The sequence below is a fragment of the Rattus norvegicus genome, chromosome 19 (genome assembly GCF_021556685.1).
Source record: "Rattus norvegicus strain SHRSP/BbbUtx chromosome 19, alternate assembly SHRSP_T2T, whole genome shotgun sequence".
Taxonomy (NCBI): domain Eukaryota; kingdom Metazoa; phylum Chordata; class Mammalia; order Rodentia; family Muridae; genus Rattus; species Rattus norvegicus.
Genome location: NC_141552.1, coordinates 60,076,073 through 60,088,790, shown reverse-complemented (window position 1 = coordinate 60,088,790; position 12,718 = coordinate 60,076,073). Strand labels below are relative to the sequence as shown.

At 46.6% G+C, this 12,718-nt stretch overlaps 2 protein-coding genes across 10 annotated transcripts in view; one reads left to right on the top strand and one right to left on the bottom strand.

The window, feature by feature from the left end:
• Cenpn (centromere protein N) overlaps positions 1 to 4,663 on the bottom strand; it is a 22,509-nt gene extending 17,846 nt beyond the window's left edge. For 2 of the 4 annotated variants that reach the window (XM_087594895.1, XM_087594897.1), the window contains exons 1-2: positions 3,921 to 4,055; positions 1,154 to 1,374 (exon numbers count right to left, since the gene is read on the bottom strand). The gene's annotated coding sequence lies outside the window, so the exon portion shown is untranslated. 4 annotated transcript variants of the gene reach the window in all.
• Positions 4,428 to 12,718, top strand: part of Cmc2 (C-x(9)-C motif containing 2) — a 25,889-nt gene continuing 17,598 nt past the window's right edge. For 2 of the 6 annotated variants that reach the window (NM_001402211.1, NM_001402210.1), the window contains 1 exon segment: positions 4,938 to 5,161. In NM_001402211.1, the coding sequence (NP_001389140.1) occupies positions 5,078 to 5,161 (84 nt within the window). In that variant the 5' untranslated portion in view covers positions 4,938 to 5,077. 6 annotated transcript variants of the gene reach the window in all.

Here is a 12,718-nt window from a genome sequence, read left to right as displayed (position 1 = left end):
ATACATGCATGTATATTCATATGGTCTCATGTAGCCTTAGGCTGGGCTCAAACTCAATATGTGGCCAAGTGTCACCTGAATCATTAAAAATACACATACTTATTTTAACCATTCATTTCTTGGTGTGACTGCATGCTTCTGCCCATGAATGCAGGTGTCTGAGGAGGCTAAGAATGTCAGACTCCCTGGAAGGGAAGTTACTACCGGTTATGAGCTACCTGATGTGGGTGCTGGGAATTGAGTCTTCCAACAAGAATATCAAGTGCTCTTAACTGCTAAGCCATCTCTCCAGCCTGACTCTTCAACTTTTGATCCTTCTGCCTCTATTTTCCAAGTGTGGGATTATGGAGTGAGTCACTGTGCTGGGTTCTAGTCAGTGGTGGTCAAACCCAGGGCTTCCTGTATCAGGCCAATATAATACCAACTGAGCTATACCTTCACCGCAATATCTAGACTTTTTTTCCCCTTCATTTTTCCAGGGACAGGGTCTTACTTTGTAGCTCAGGCTAGCCCAGAATCTACTATATAGCCAAATCTGGTCTCAAAGTGGTGGTAATCCTCCTGCCTCAACCCAAGAGCTGAAATTAGAAGTATGAGTCACTAACTATACCCAGGATGCTTTAGAATGAAAAATTAGTGCTGTTATAATATGGATAGGGTTTGTACTCCAAAAGTTTGTACTGAATACCACCTTAATGGTACTGAGAGGTGACAGTTTTTTAAGAAGTCTAGTGGAAGGTGATTCGGTAGGTCACAGGGGTACAACCCTCAGAAGGGATTAATGCACTCTCAGGGGAAATCAGGTCTAGTGGGACTTCGATTAGTTTCCTACAAGGATTTTCTTCTTTTAAGGGGAAGGGAGGTGGTGGTACAGTCAGTAAACAGCTTGCTATACATTATAAGGAGTCTGATCCTTAACATTCTTGTACAAATCTTGGTGGTGGAGCACAGTGTGCGTGTTGGGGGCAGAAGCCTTGAGGTGGGGAGGTTGGCTGGCCAGGCAGTCTAGCAGGATTGGTAGGCTGCAGATTCAGACAGCGTCTGTCTCAAAATATAAGGTGGAAAGTGACTAAGGAAGATCCCAAATGTCTACCTCTAGAACACAAGACACTCACACGCTCATGCAAACTTGCATTCACACAGGGAGGCACACCTGGGCTGGCGGATGTGTTGATCTGGTGATGGGGATACAGGAGTCCAGGAGACAGCTGTCAAGTTAGATGCAAGGAGGCTGCCTAGGGCTATGCGGGGCCGCACTGAATGGCTTTCCCCAGCTCTCTGGCCTCTTCCAGCATCTGACTGACCACTCCTGCCTTCTTAGGTGCCCCTCACACACGATCCTGTGATAAAGGCCTCTGCCGTCCTGTGATGGAACTGATAGAGTGAAAGTTACTTAGAAACTTATTTCTGGAACTCGCCGTGTAATACTTTAGGCAATGGCTGACGCCCTGTGAAATATCATTGGGTGTGAACACCTGTAGCACTTGGTTTTCGTGCCTCAGTGCACTGCCAATTGACCATATTGCCCTGATGTGTCTGCAGGCGAAGTCATCCAGTGCCCACTTTGTCGTGAGCCCCAAACACGGGATAGCTCCGTCAGCAACAGGTGACACTCAGAAGTATTAAAGCTGTGGTGTAGGGAAGGGAGATCCTGAGCCTTTTATCTCTTTCTTTTAGAGCTTTTAAGAGGCACAGTTAACCCTACTGTTACCTCAATCAGAATACCAATTCAGGAGGTAAAATGCAAACAAGCATAATTTCCTTTTTTTTTTTTTTTTGAGACAGGGTCTTTCTATGTAGCTCTGGCTATACTGGTAGTCACTATGTAGACCAGGTTGGCCTCCAATTCAGAGCTCCACCTGTGTCTGCCTCCCAAGTGCTGGGGTTAAAGGCATACCTACTCTGCCCAACAAGCAGGCATGATTTCCATGTGAAGACGAAACAAGGTCTTTGTAGACTTTAATTTCCTTGACCAGCTTGTCTTCTAGAAAGAAGCAAGGCCTTTGGTGTCCATGTTTAAGATGAAAGGCAGCTTTGTCATTCGTATCGCTTCCCTCACACCCGAGGACAGAGTAAATGGACTATGATTCCTCACAAGAGTCCTGGTTGTGCCTGGCATCTAATATTGTAAGAATGTCTCAAGCGCTGTGTGTAATTTCTTGCCACTGACGGTTGGCTAAAGATATGCAACTGACTGTACTTTTTCTTGCATATGTGTGACCATTACAACGTGGGTGTGCTGGTAGCCCTGTCTAGACAGGGGTCTTGTCCCCTGGAACTGGAGACACAGGCAGCTGCGAGCCCCTTGATGTGGCTGCTGGGAACTGCACTCGGGTCTTCTGCAATAGCAACAAGGAGCTACTCTCCAGGTCCTTATCTTTAGAGACAGGGTCTCACATAACCCAGGCTGACTTTGAACTCCTCATCCTCCTGCTTCCATTTCCCAGGCACTGGTATTGCAGGCGTGAGCTACCTCATCCAGTTTCATGTGGTTTGAGAGACGAACCCAGGGCTTAATGCATGTTAGACAAGCATTCTGCTAACGGAGCTCCCTCTCAAATTCCAGTGGAGCTCATTTAAAAAGGCGATGAAAACCATAGCATGGTTTAGGTTAAAAAAACCCAAAAGAACTGAATTAAGGTTATGAAAATGGAGTTATCACTTGCTGTACTGTTCAGTTATGAGTCCATTCTTCCTTAAAGTGGAAACCAAAACCTTTAGCATGGTCTACAAGACCCTGTATTACATGGCGTCTGCTTCCTCCCTGTTGCCTGCCTCCCCTCCTTTTGTGTGCGTGTCTGTGTGTCTGAGGACAGAACTCAGGGGCCTTCCTTGAGGCAAACAACGTACAACTGAGCTACATCCCTGGCCCACCTCCTCAGTTCCACTGTGTCTCAGTTCCTGCAAGACAAAAGGATCCCTCTGGGGACAGAGCACTGTACCTGCAGCTCCCCTCAACTGGAGGGTCTGTATAATTTCCTGTGCTAATTCAGTTCTCAGCTTGGCTTTTCTCCTGGAAGCTTACTGCAACCATCCAATAGTATTTTCCCCCCAATCTTCCATTGCTTATTGTTTTCACAGAACCACCTGCAATCAGTTTTATAATCTTACCATGGCTAATATAAGTTAATTTTAAATTTATTTTAAATTTATTTTAATTTTGTTTGTGTCAAAGACAGGGGCTATATTGATCTTATTCACGACTACGTCTCTAAAACCTATGGCCCTGTTATAACTGTCCTGGCAGGAGCAAAGCCATTCTGAGGAGAGTCACTTGCAAGCTTCCCCTTTGAGACAACAGACACAGAGACATGGAGACTTGCCCAGGAATCTAATGGAGAAGGAAAGGCTGACACCTGGTGCCAGTCGGAGGGAGCTTTTCTGTCTCCCTGTCAGACCCTCTTGCAGAGGAGACTGAAACCAGGACAACGATGGCTCAGAGAAGGGCAGGGTCACACTGTGACCAGGACCAGTTGTGTATACCTTCTACTTTCTGTTTCAGGGTTCAACACTTGGTGTGTGGGTCACTAGACCTCTTTGTTCATCCCACTGTCGTCACACTGAATACATATCTCTTTTCTGCATTTTATTTACTTATCCTTTCATTGGCCTACTGAGCCTAGCCTGTTCGTGCTGCTAGGGCCGGGAGCTCTCTGATCCTGACAATGTCAGTGAACATTAGTTAAATCATACAGTGAGTCTGGTCACCCAAGAACAATCTCATATGCACCTGAAGGAAGAATGACTGGATACCCTTCCTAAGCAGTGTGCACATGGGAATGATATGGTTCAACGGTCTGTCAACTATTAAACCAACACCTTGTCCATGAGAACATCTAGGAGGGCTTTCCTGGGCATCGATGAGGTAAATTGGAGGAGGGTGTATGCAAAGCAGGCATTTCTCCTATCCCAGTACTGACCAGGCTAGATGCGGCTATGAGCTTCGGGGATCAGGACATTCGGGATGGGGTGCCCAAAGGCAAGATGTAACATTCCTTAGCACTCCCGAAGATTCTTAATCCTGAGTGATATGGAGCATGGCATTCCTAAAAGAACTGACAGAAAGGGAGTAAAACATTAACAAAGTTAGCAAGCCTTTGAGTGAACTTTCCCCGTTACTATCTCAATTTCATTTTTCTAGCGCTTCACGGTGGTTGCTGCTAAGACACGGTTGTTGAATGAACACATGACAATATCGATCTCGTAGACGCGCAGGGAGCATAAGGAGTAAAGCAACAAGAGGCACGGACAAAAACAGACGCGAGGCAAGAAATTAGGAAGGTGATGCCGAGTCGGAACGGAACCTAGGAATGAAAGTAAAGCAGCCCTTGAGCCAGTAGCCCGGAGCTGCCACAACGCAGACACCAAGGCACAGGAAAAGCCCCGCCCCACTCCGGGCGGATGTGACGCCACGGACGCTCATCACCACCCTCTTGGTCTGTACCTGGGCTCTACTAGTGTCACTCCTAGGCCGAGATCGCGTGGCGGGACTGCGCTGTGGCAAGGCCCCCGTAGAGATCTGAGGCCTGGCTCCCGTAGTCCTCCTGCCGCCCTCCGAGTCCCAACCGGTATCGCTGAAGCCTACCTAACCAGTCCGCATCGCCCACCGCGCCGGCAGCACTTCCCGCCGAGGCGCTTTCGAAGCCGCCAATGGCCGCTCGGGCCCCGCCCAGCTAACAAGGTCTCCGCACTGCTTCGGCTGCCCAGGGGCTGCGGCTGTGGGCGCCGGATGGAAAACGCTCTGGATCCCCAGAGTCGCTCTACTTACGGACAGGATCAGGTAAGTAATAGTGTCCTTCGCCTTGAACTCCTCCTGGCAGTGAGCGCTATGTGCTGTCCGCGCCGAGCCTCGGTGGAATGGCACTGCATCCCCCTCAGCCTGGGACAGTGGACCCGTCCAGGCGGGGCAATGTATGCGGGGTGACGCATGCGTGGAGAGTCGGGGCTGGAACTTACTCCTGAGGGAGTTGCGGGCTCCGCGTCCGTGGCTTCTTTCAGTGCTTCCCTTGAGGGCTGAGTGGCGGTGAGTGTCGGGTGTCCATCAGCCTCCCGGCATGCGGGAGCCTGCGGCGGGAGGATGCGGCTCTTCAGCTTCCCACGCCAGCCGTGCGAGGTGCACCCATGTCCGTGCCCTTGGACCTTTGCTAGGAACACTCACTTGGTGAGCCGCGGGCGTGAGATGTCACAGTGACTGCTGAGGTCTGCCCGCCGCTCGCTGGCAGTGCGACCTTGGGTGCGCGCCCGCCTCGTCGAGTGCGCACCACCCTTCCGTAGAACTTTGGAGATGCGTGACACTGAGGGCGCAGTGAGCTAACTGTTCTGGATGGCTACTAATCGAGGGAGCTGCCGGCAAAGTCACTTTACTGAAAAGTCACTTAACTGGCTGGTGAGGTGGATATCTGTAAAGATCTCCCACAGTGCACTTGGCAAGGAAAGTAATGTTTAGGGTTATAGGCTTCGAGGACGACTGTGAGTGTTTTCACAGTAGATGTATGTAAAGTCGAAATATTAGAAGCTCTGTTAAAACTTGGCGAAATCAAGCAAAATCCCAAACAAGGAGGGTATGGTGGTGCATGCCTCAATTCCAGCTCTGGGGAGGAGGTGGAGGCAGGAATTAGGAGTTCAAGGCCACCCTCAGATACATAGAGAATTTGAAGCCAGGCTGCAATGAATACATGAGACCCCGGGTCGGTAACAAAACACACTTTAAACGTACAGGACTTGGCTTTGGCAAAGGCATTCCCATGTCATCCTTTCTGTCTTGTACATTCAGGCCTTGGCATTTGGTCGATCGAAGTGAAAACAAGCCTTTTCATTTCCAGTGTTAAATGTCAACATTCAGCAGACATTTATTGGGCATTTGTTTGCACTTTCTAGACTACTCCCTCACAAGCTTCTGTTCTATCACCTGTGTGCAGACTGATTTCTTTTGTTCTCTGAAATTCCCCTGGTCTTAGCAGACTGCTTACCTGCCTACCTGGTTCTAGTAAGAGATTGTTTCAGATGATGCAGAGGACATCTATTCTTTTGAGAAGTTTAGTGGAATTCAAAAGTAGTAAGCAATGGGACTGCTATCTTTTCCAAGGGTGATAGTTGAGATGTGACTGTGTGTACATACGTGCGTGTGTGTGTGTGTGTGTGTGTGTGTGTGCGCGTGTGTGTGTGTGTGCGCGTGTGCCTGCCTGCCTGCCTGCCTGCCGGAGTGCCCAACTGTCTGTCCGTCTGTCTGTCTGTCTGTCCGTCTGTCTGTCAGAAGATGCTCGCTGGCGTTAGTTTTCTCCTTCCACCATGTGGGTTTTGAAGACTGAATTCAAGTCCTCATGCACTTGCTGGCCTTAATTAGTGTATGTGTGGGTTTGTATATGTTACTTTTGGTATGAGGGCCGACCCCAGTCCAGTCAAATGTCAGGCTCTATCTCTCTCTGCCTTACAGATTTGAGACCTGGTTTCTCCTTAACTGTGTTAGCCTGCTGTTTTGGCTAGGTTGGTTGGACATGAGCACCCTTGGGGGTCTGCCTGTCCCTGTCTCCTCATTAAGGGTTGCAGATGCCCAAGGCAGAGCAAGAGCTTTCCCCACCAAATATCTCCCCAGCTCCTTGCTTATTATAAAGCATTAGAAATGGCAACTGTAGTGTAAGTTTCTTTCTTGGGCAGCCATAGTAGCAAAATCTTTCTAAAAGAAACACAGATGGCATTAAAATAGGGATATCACCTGTTATAATGCCCTCTGTTGTTAGCATGCATTTCCCCATACTAGAGTCTCTTTATTTAAAAATGTGACTCCTGGTGCTAAAGCAAGGAACTTGTTTGATGAGGTTGGGTGTTTAGGGCTTAGGTTAAATAGTGTTCTTCCTGCCAAGAGTGGAAGAAAACAAAATTAGCATTTTATTCTTTGAAACAGCCACCTAGGATAAGCAATGAGAAGAGCCCAGTTTTATTTCTCAGTTAAATATAAAATGAAAACAATTTTTCTTTTTTCTGGCTAGCACTGTAGTAACATACATATTTTAAGTAAACTTTTTTGTCATGGAGGGAAGAAAATACATGTACTTGGGTGTGTTTGTGTTTGTCTGTGATATGCATATATAGATTCAAAGCCAAATGCCATCTCAGGTATGGATACTTAGTAACTTGTGGTAGGATTATGTCCAGATAAATGCACTGAAAGTCAAACTTTACATCAAAACTTCATTTAAAGGGCAAGGCGAGGCAGTCCAGCGGCAGGCGCTTGGCTAGCAGGACACGTGGCCCTTGGTTTGACCCTCAACTCTGAACAGACAATGCATCTGGTGTTACTAATGGACTGAATACAGTAGTTTCCCTGGATTATGCCACCAGACCCAGAATGTCTAAGGTGGAGCAGAATCTCCTCACACAAACCCTCTTTAAATAAAATATTGCATTTATTATGACGCATAGATATGCATTTTTCCAGACATGAAAAGAATGTCAAAACAGAAAACACAGAGCTTCAAAGAATAATAGCCGTCCAGCGTACCTACCAGCCTGCGCTGTCCACTGTACCTACCTGCCTGCACAGGTAGTTTCTCTACACTGTGTGACTCAAGAGCCAGGACTGGTCACCACTACCGACCACCAAGAGACAGCAGTGACCTGCATTGCTAGCTTATGAAAAGCTTAAGATTTGAACAACAGGTCCTAAATGCATCTCATCTGTCTATGATGATGAAATTGAGAAATTATAAGGTGGGCCATCAGAAGTTGGAGACCATATGTCCGCCTTGCTAATTAAATAGCTCAGAACATCTTAAGTTTGTGTTTGACCTATAAAGGAACAAATTTGAGGGCTGCCTGATCAAAATGTACAAAAATATTTTGACAAGTACATTTTTGAAGTGAAACATTCAAGTCGTTTTCTAGGTGGCAAATCTGTATTTTCAGAAAATACAAGTGAGATGAGAACAAAATTAACTATGCTCTGTTATAGTATCGCACACAGTAGATGTTGGTGCTTACCGCCGTAACAGTAGCTGATGGCTTATGTAGATGAGTGATATTAAACTTCATGCTTCTTTTTTTAAAGATTTATTTATTATGTATACAGTGTTCTGCCTGGAGATATGCCTGTACACCAGAAGAGGGCGCTAAGATCCCATTACAGATGGTTGTGAGCCACCATGTGGTTGCTGGGAATTGGACTCAGGACCTCTGGAAGAGCAGACAATGCTCTTAACCTCTGAGCCATCTCTCCAGCCCCAAACTTCATGTTTCTGAGTAAGAGCACTGACTGTTCTTCCAGAGGTCTTGAGTTCAATTCTAAGCACCCACATGGTGGCTCACAACCATCTGTAATGGAATCTTATTCCTTCTTCTGGGGTACATGAAAACAGCACTCAGATACATAGAGATGATAATAATAATAATAATAATAATAATAATAATAATAATAATAATTACAACCTGTAGTCAGTGCAGAGCAAACAAAATCTGAACTTGGCTGTGTTTCCATTTTCCATTTCAAACACTTAGCTGAGTGGTGCAGGCTGACTTGTGGTCTCTAGCTGTGGTGCAGGTGTATGTTTGGTAGTTACTGAATTGAAAAGGCAGTGGTTAAAATTGCAGCTTAAGGTAGGGGCTTTGCTTTAGTCCTTGGGCTTTCTTTGGTATTCATTGGAAATGGAGTGGGTAGTTAAGTTCCAGAAATAAATACATATTTCTCAGTTTTTTTAAAATAAAAAGTTATTAAATATATAATGTTATTAAATAATGTTTAGATGTTGCCTTTGGTCCTCTCCCTGGCTGAAGGTGTCTTAATGGCAGGTCACAGTGCCTGGCTGTGGCTCCCAGTCAGCCATGGGGTCACAAGGGAAATCTCTACAGTATCTGTTGCCGGTGCCTTTGGATGTTGTGGTTTTGTACCCCATCATGTCTACACAATGCCCTTCTGTGTATCCTGCTTACGTGTGAAGAAAAGGAGGAAGGCGATTACTCTAGAGAGGAGACTCAGTCAGCCTGCTGAGGAGACAGGTACGCCTTTCCAACATGCTCAGAGACTACGGCGATCCTACATGTAACAGGTGTTTATGGCAGCCATGGCTGATGGCTGCGCTTCAGAAAGCATCACAACTTTCATACTATTGAGGTCACTGTGGGCAATAGCTACTGATATTGACTGCTGAAGCTTTTAAGGAAGCATTGCACAGGGTAATTGTGGATTAGAACTACTTACCAGAACAGATATTTAGTGTTGATGAAGCCTGCTTGTTCTGGAAGCATATCCCAGTGGGTATGCTCATCCAGAGTGCAAGATAATCCTGGGACTCAAAGACCATGTAACTCTGCATTTGGGAGGGAATGTGGCGGGGTTCAAACTAAAGCCTTTCTCACCTCCCATCTGGAGAATCCTAGAGCATTCAAGAATGAGCCAGCGCACACGTCCGGTTTTCTATTGCCATAACAAGACAGTGGATGACATCATCTGTGAGTGAGGATTGGTTTCTGAACTGTTTTATTCCACAAGCTAGAGATATCATAGGTAAAGCAGCATCCCATTCACGATCCTTCTGATTCCAGATGATGCTCCAGGCACTGATGGCAGCTGGTTGACATGCATCCTGGTGTGAAAGGGCACCTGCTACTGACACTGCCATGCTTTCCCTACCAATGGACCACGGTGCGATAGCTGCTTCTGAAGCACACAGTTCACACCAGGCATCTACCCAAGCTGAGGAAGCCATGGAGTCTTTCCAAACACTCCTAGGGGTTTGGAAAGGTACCCAGTGTGCTATCCAGAACGTTGCTGCTGCATGAGGAGAAGTCACCCAGCAGTGTGCGAACTGCTTCTGGAAGAGCATTCTGAAGATGTGAGTCCACTCAAAGGCTTTGACTAAGATGCTGTTGATATGGTCAGTAACAAGGGAAACGACTGGAATTGAACATCAATGGGGAAGACATTCATGAGATTGTCAGGATGAAGACTGATGGAAATACAGGAAGAGAGAAGGAAAGCAGTTGAAACAGAGGAAGAAGTCATTATGCCTAAGGCACCAAAAAAATTCACAGCCAAGAAACTGGCAGAAGCATTTGCTACTAGTAGCCGGGTCATGCAGATGCTAGAAGATGTGGACGGCCATAGCAAGAGATTTGTGAGTGCTGACAGACTGATACAGGATGCGTTTGCTTGGTGTAGAGAAATACATCTCAAAACCCAGAAAGTGGGAAGTCAGAATGGCATTTTCCTGTAAAACACGATGTTTACTAACAGTAACTATCATTACCTCTGCCTTCCACAAGCTTTTCTTGAGCCTCAACAGAAGACATCACTGATGCCCAAGTCTCTAGCCTCTTATAGAGCTTAGATCATAGTTCAGTGCTGCAGACTCCTGCGGCCCAGTGCACTTCAGAGTGTATATGTTAATGGTGAGCACCCACAAAGCCGTTCAGTTTTCACTTTCAGTGCAACATCCAGCGATAACCAATGTAACCAGTACTGCGTTATAAAATAGACTTACAGCTTTTGATTTTCTGTAAATGTTCACATTTGTGTGCTGTGTTTGTATCTGAACGTAGGGCCTGTGGAGTCCAGTAAAGATATCAGATCTGGGGCTGGAGTTCCCAGGGGTTGGGGACCTCCTGATGTGGATGCTGGGACCTGGACCTGGGTCATGAGCTCTTGCGTTGAGTGTCTTTTTAGGGGGCTTCATTAACTTAACTATTCTTATACTTCTGCGATAGAAGTATTTGTTCAGGTCTTTTGCCCATCTCATGGCTCTTATAAATTGGATCGTTTTACTGAATTGTAGACCTTTTTATATTCTTAGATAATAGTCTACAAATCTCTTTGTGGTTTCTTTGTTTTAATAGATTGTAGTTTCTAGAGTAGTTTTAGGTTTGTAGTGAAACTGATCAGAAATTACAGAGATTCCATCCATACCCTGTTTCCTCAACCTGCGCAGAGCTGTCAGTCTGGAAACTCGAGCTGTAGTGTGCTATATATAGCTGATGACATAGTCGTCTCATCACCACCTGTCTTAGGGTTCAACTGCTGTGACAGACACAATGACCAAGGCAACTGTTATAAGGATAGCATTTAATTGGGGCTGGCTTACAGGTTCAGAGGGTCAGTCCGTTATCAACAAGATCGGAGCATGGCAGCATCCAGCAGGAGGAGCTGTGAGTTGTACATGTTTGAAGGACTCTAGGAGAAGGTTGGTTTCCAGGCAGCTAGGATAAGGGTCTTAAAGCACACGCCCACAGTGACATACTTGTTCCAACAATGCCACACCTCCTAATAGTGCCACCCTTTGGGCCAAGTATAGATAAACCATCACACCACCCCAGTGGAAAAAATCAAAATTTAATGTTTTAAAATTACTTCTCTTTATTTTTGTATGTTGCCACATGAAGACAGCTCCAGGGACCCACCTGACTGGGGAGCTGAGGGAATAAGGAAAAGACAGACACAGAGACAAGAAAGCAGGGTCGGGTGGTCTGGGCTCTTGGCTGGAGAAACAGCGTCCTCCCCTAACTCTTACTGCATGTAGCTGAGTCAGGGGAGACCGTGGGTGATTGCATGCAGAGAGGGAGACAGGGTTATGGTGAGCAGCTGGAACCAGGGGACAGGCTGAGCTAATCTCTGTAGGAGCAGTCTGTCGGGGAGGTGGGGTGAGCTATGGTAGACATTTCTTCCCACACTAGCGATATCCACACACAGTCCAGAGGGGAGGCTTTGCCATTTTCTCCATGGGTCTGAGGGTATGGAGTCCTAGATATGGCTGTGACTGTCAGTGAAACATTTCCCTGGGACTTAACTCACTCGGGGCTTCCTCTGCATCTACAGTGTATGCATGTGTGTGGGCACGTGCGTGCCGTGGTGTGTGTGTGGCTTCTGAGAGTTCTCTCACGGCGTGGGTCCTGGGGATGGAAACTTGGGCCACCAGGCTTAGCAGCAATGCCTTTATCAGCCGAGCCATCTCGCCAGCCTGGGACTTCATTTTCTTAACCGTGTTCTCTAAAGTGCAAAAGGTTTTAATTTTGGCGAGATAATAAAAATTTTACGGATGATCCTTTGATTTACCTAAGAACTCTTTGCCCAATGTCATGCTTTTGTTTTTTTATTTCCCTCCCTTCCCTGTAGTAAAATACGCTTAACGTAGAACGTGCTATCTTACCCATTTCCAGGCTGGTGCTGAACAGGTTAATGTATAGCGGCCACACCATCTTTGGTGGCACCTTTGCGTGTGTCTGAGAAGGACCTGTCCCTTCCACAGCTCCCGTGCCCTCAGCCTAGCAGCCCCCGCTTTATGTTTGCATGTGGACCAAGTATTTCAGGCAGTGCTGTTGCCACTGTGGGCTTTGTCTTGAGAATATTTTCTTCAGCATTATATCCCCAACCTCATCCATGTTGCAGCATGTGGTGACTTTCCTCATAAGGCTCAATGCTAGTCCAGTATTGTGGCCGAGGGAGAGCTTGCCTGTTGGTCTGGGTGGACATTTGGTGTTTGTTTTGCTGTTGGGAGTAATCAGCTGTGCATGTGGGTGTCTTGGTATCTCAAGACCCTGCCTGCACTTCTTTGAGGGGTGTTTCTATTTTTATTTTTCCCTTTAAAAAAACATTTCTTTTCTATGCATGAGGGCTTTCCCTGTGTAAGGTTTGTGTAATGCTTGCAGAGGGTAGATGCTGGCATTGGAAGCCCTGGAACTAGTGTTATGTGCTTGTGAGCTGCCATGGGTTCTGGGAACTGAACCCAGGTCCTCT